This window comes from Lolium perenne, chromosome 5, assembly GCF_019359855.2.
Source record: "Lolium perenne isolate Kyuss_39 chromosome 5, Kyuss_2.0, whole genome shotgun sequence".
Taxonomy (NCBI): Eukaryota; Viridiplantae; Streptophyta; class Magnoliopsida; order Poales; family Poaceae; genus Lolium; species Lolium perenne.
In genome coordinates, this window is record NC_067248.2 from 23,418,124 (window position 1) to 23,421,388 (window position 3,265).

General features: G+C 44.0%; 1 protein-coding gene across 1 annotated transcript; it reads right to left on the minus strand.

Annotated features, from left to right (window-relative positions):
- Positions 1-224: 224 nt before the first annotated feature.
- On the minus strand, positions 225-3,007 carry LOC127298778 (zinc finger BED domain-containing protein RICESLEEPER 2-like). Its single transcript, XM_051328628.2, has 4 exons — positions 2,700-3,007; positions 1,204-2,609; positions 579-1,121; positions 225-464 (listed from the first exon to the last, which is right to left on the minus strand). The coding sequence occupies exons 2-3, from the start codon at positions 2,607-2,609 to the stop codon at positions 590-592; spliced, it is 1,938 nt and encodes a 645-aa protein (XP_051184588.1). The 5' UTR covers positions 2,700-3,007; the 3' UTR covers positions 225-464; positions 579-589.
- Between the last annotated feature and the right edge of the window lie 258 nt (positions 3,008-3,265).

Consider the following 3,265-nt stretch of genomic DNA (forward strand, 5'->3'; position numbering starts at 1 on the left):
AGACTGAGCAAACGGGGAAAGCAAAAAAAAAAAAAATCATTCCTTCATCTTCAGCAGCACAAGTTTGACCGGTTCAAGCAACGGATCGATCATAAAAAACATTGGGGCCCAAGCAGCCGACTGAGTCAAGAAATGAAACAAATCATTTTGGAGATGAAGTCTGCATACTACGAACACAATTATGAATGCACAGCCCAAAAGTGCAAGCAGTCTCATTTCCAGAGTTGAAGTTCTAAAATATATGATAGGCCAATATATATAACGGATTTAGAGTCAAACTGTCAACAGAGTTCAAGGAAGAGTCCAGCCTCCAACACTAGAGGATTATATAGACCATCGAAATTCTGAACTGTCGAGTGCCATAATTACAAAAGTTCCAATACTTCGCCATGGCTCCATTCAATCATTCTTCAAAGCATCAATGCCGCTCTGCGTCAACAGATGCTTGCTGCTGGAAGTTGGATCTGGTTCCAAAGCATCAGTTGCAAGTAAGATGCCTAAATGACAACAAAAATGATAATGCAAAAGGCAAGTAGTAGTGAAAATGACGCATTGATATTGTACACAGAATTTATTACCTTGAATTCACTCAACTCTTTGAGTCATTCGACGGTTGACGAACCCAATCTTGTGCGCATATCAAACTTTGCACCACCAAAGGAGGCAAGGAGCTTCTAAAATCGTCAAGAACACAACCACCGGTACTAAAAGCTGATTCACAAGAAACTGTTGACATGTGGATGGCCAATATATCACGAGCCATGCGCGAAAGTATTGGAAACTCGTGTGTTTTATATTTCCACCAAGTGAGAATGTCAAAACCTGAATACTGCCATTCAACCTCTTGACAAATATACTTCTCTAATTCAGTTCTGCCATCTGCAGCAGCTGCAGCTTTCCTTTCCTTTTGGTATAAATACAGGTAGTGTTTAAAACTTGATTCACTACAACTAGGTTCTGTTTCTGAACCATCACCTTCGCTTCCAACTTGCTCATACAAGCGCTTGTATTCTTCGAAAAGAGAGTGCAATGTCTGATTTACCTTCTCCAATACTTGTTCACCTCTAGTCTCACCATATGTCAATAAAACAGGTATCTTCAAACGTTCAGATTGTTTGGTCCTTCCATTAAGCAAGAGATCACACATTAGTATGGATTGATAGATAAAATGAAGAAGTGAAGAAATATTCAGGTTGTTTGTACCTCGGATCAAGAATAGCAGCAACAAATATCAACATGTTCATCTCTTCAGGATCCCCCCAATACTTAATGTATTTCTCCTTCAACTTAATAGCAACAGGTTTGAAGGTATTATCATCACCGTCACAGAAACGTGCCAACAGCTCGTTTATAGCGGCAACATTTTGAAACAACATGTGGGAATAAACATGCTTAGTCTCTGAAACTCCACATGTGAGTCTGTATAAATGTTTCAGAAATTTGGTAAATTTACGAGCATGCTCCCAATCTGTGTGTTGTGGAACCCCATTACTCTCCCCCAACTCTGTCTTGTAGGCAGGATCTTTAAGAAGAATACTCTCAAATGCCTCCTCAAACTTTTCAGCCGTATCTAACATAACATATGTTGAGTTCCATCTGGCACAGACATCAAGACACAATAACTCACTGCTCTCCACCTTGCTGTCTTTGACACATTTGTTGAAAGCGCTCATTCTTGAAATGGAGCTTTTAACATACTTCACAGCATCACGGATGCGAGAGACAGAAGGAGAAATTGCCTCCAAGCAATCCTGAACCACAAGATTAACAATATGAGCCGAGCATCTCATGTGAAGATATCTACCTTGTGAAATGGTAGCACCCCGATTATTCAAAGTTGTCCTCATGTACTCCATATCATCTGAGCTTGCATCTTCCATGGTAATAGCAGTGACGTTCTCAACACCCCAGTCAAGCAAGCATGAATCAAGTGCTTTGGCCATGTCTCCCCCGTTGTGGCTGTCGAGCAAACAGAAGTTAAGCGCCTTGTGGTTAAGTGTCCACTCGCTGTCAATGTAACGGGCTGTGAGACGCATGTACTTCTGAAGCCTCGAAGATGTCCACTTTCTGACGGAGAGGCTAACCCTTTGAGGAGATTCCTGAAACAAGTTCTTCAGCTTTGCTTTCTCATCTTTGTAAACGCGGAGAACATCTTTGCATACTGTTTTCCTGGGAGGGGCGCTGAACCGAGCGCAAACTTTGGAAGTGAAGCGGCTAAAACCTGGGTGTCGCGAAAACACGAGCGGCTGCTCATCTTCAATAACCAAACGCGCAAAAGCCGTCCTAGCTTCTTGCGCATTGTATTTCCAAGGAACTATGGTGGGTCCATATGGGTCGTCGGGATCGCGTCGAACAAAATACTGAGTTTGGTTGCTGTCAGATTCCTGTTTACACCATTTCGCATGAGAGACCAGCGAGGAGCAGGAAAGCACATCGGAGCAGTACTTGCATACGGCCTTGTTGGGGTCATCTTTCAGCCGTTCGTACTGCTCCCAGATATCTGGGCTGGGACTGGGACTCATCCGTTTTCTCTTGCGCTTGTTTGGCCCGACGGATTCGTCGCTGTGGAATGACGCGGCAGGAGGCGCTGTATTGCCAGATTCAGACATCTGAAAATTTGCCCGGATAGTACAGAAAACAAGAATTAACATCGGGGCATACAGAAAGAATCAGGAATGGAAGATAGGGAAGGAGATTACATCGGAAGACCCTTGGTTCACTCTGCCGCCGCCGCCGCTCCTGCTGACTGAAATGGGCAGGTCAATCGGTGAAAGTAACTTGCCGGTGGCTCGGCTTGCATCGGGAGATCGGGAGCCTGCGGAGGAGAGAAGATGAGTACGAGGACGAGGGCGACGGGGTGAAGTAGGCAACCGGCGAGTGCGAGGCTTTGGGATGGGCGACGGCCGCCAATGAGGGGAGAACTAGGGTTTATTCGTTCATCCGTTTCCCCCAAATTGGAGCATGTGTAGCAAACCATATGCTCCCGGTTTTTAAAATAAATTTTAAACATAGTTTAAAATGTCAATAATTTCTAAGCAAAAAAATTGACGCATACGTCTTGATATTATGTGTTCTTATAAAGTAGTTTTCAGAAAACCGGCATTTTTTTGTACACGGGATATTTCTTTATCTTTTTCACACATGACACAAAAAAATGCCAATTTTCCGCGAAACTTGGGGTGCATATTAGGGGTGGACACAAAGCTCAAGGCTCGAGGCTCGGCTCGAGCTCGATAAGGCTCGGCTTGGGCTCGACTCGGCTCGA

Bases quoted from the DNA above. Each gene is read 5' to 3' on its own strand.
- LOC127298778 (XM_051328628.2), bottom strand. From the start codon at position 2,609: ATGTCTGAATCTGGCAATACAGCGCCTCCTGCCGCGTCATTCCACAGC. The intron at 1,122-1,203 runs GTACAAACAACC...GCTTAATGGAAG, and splicing joins GCTGCTATTCTTGATCCGAG to GACCAAACAATCTGAACGTT.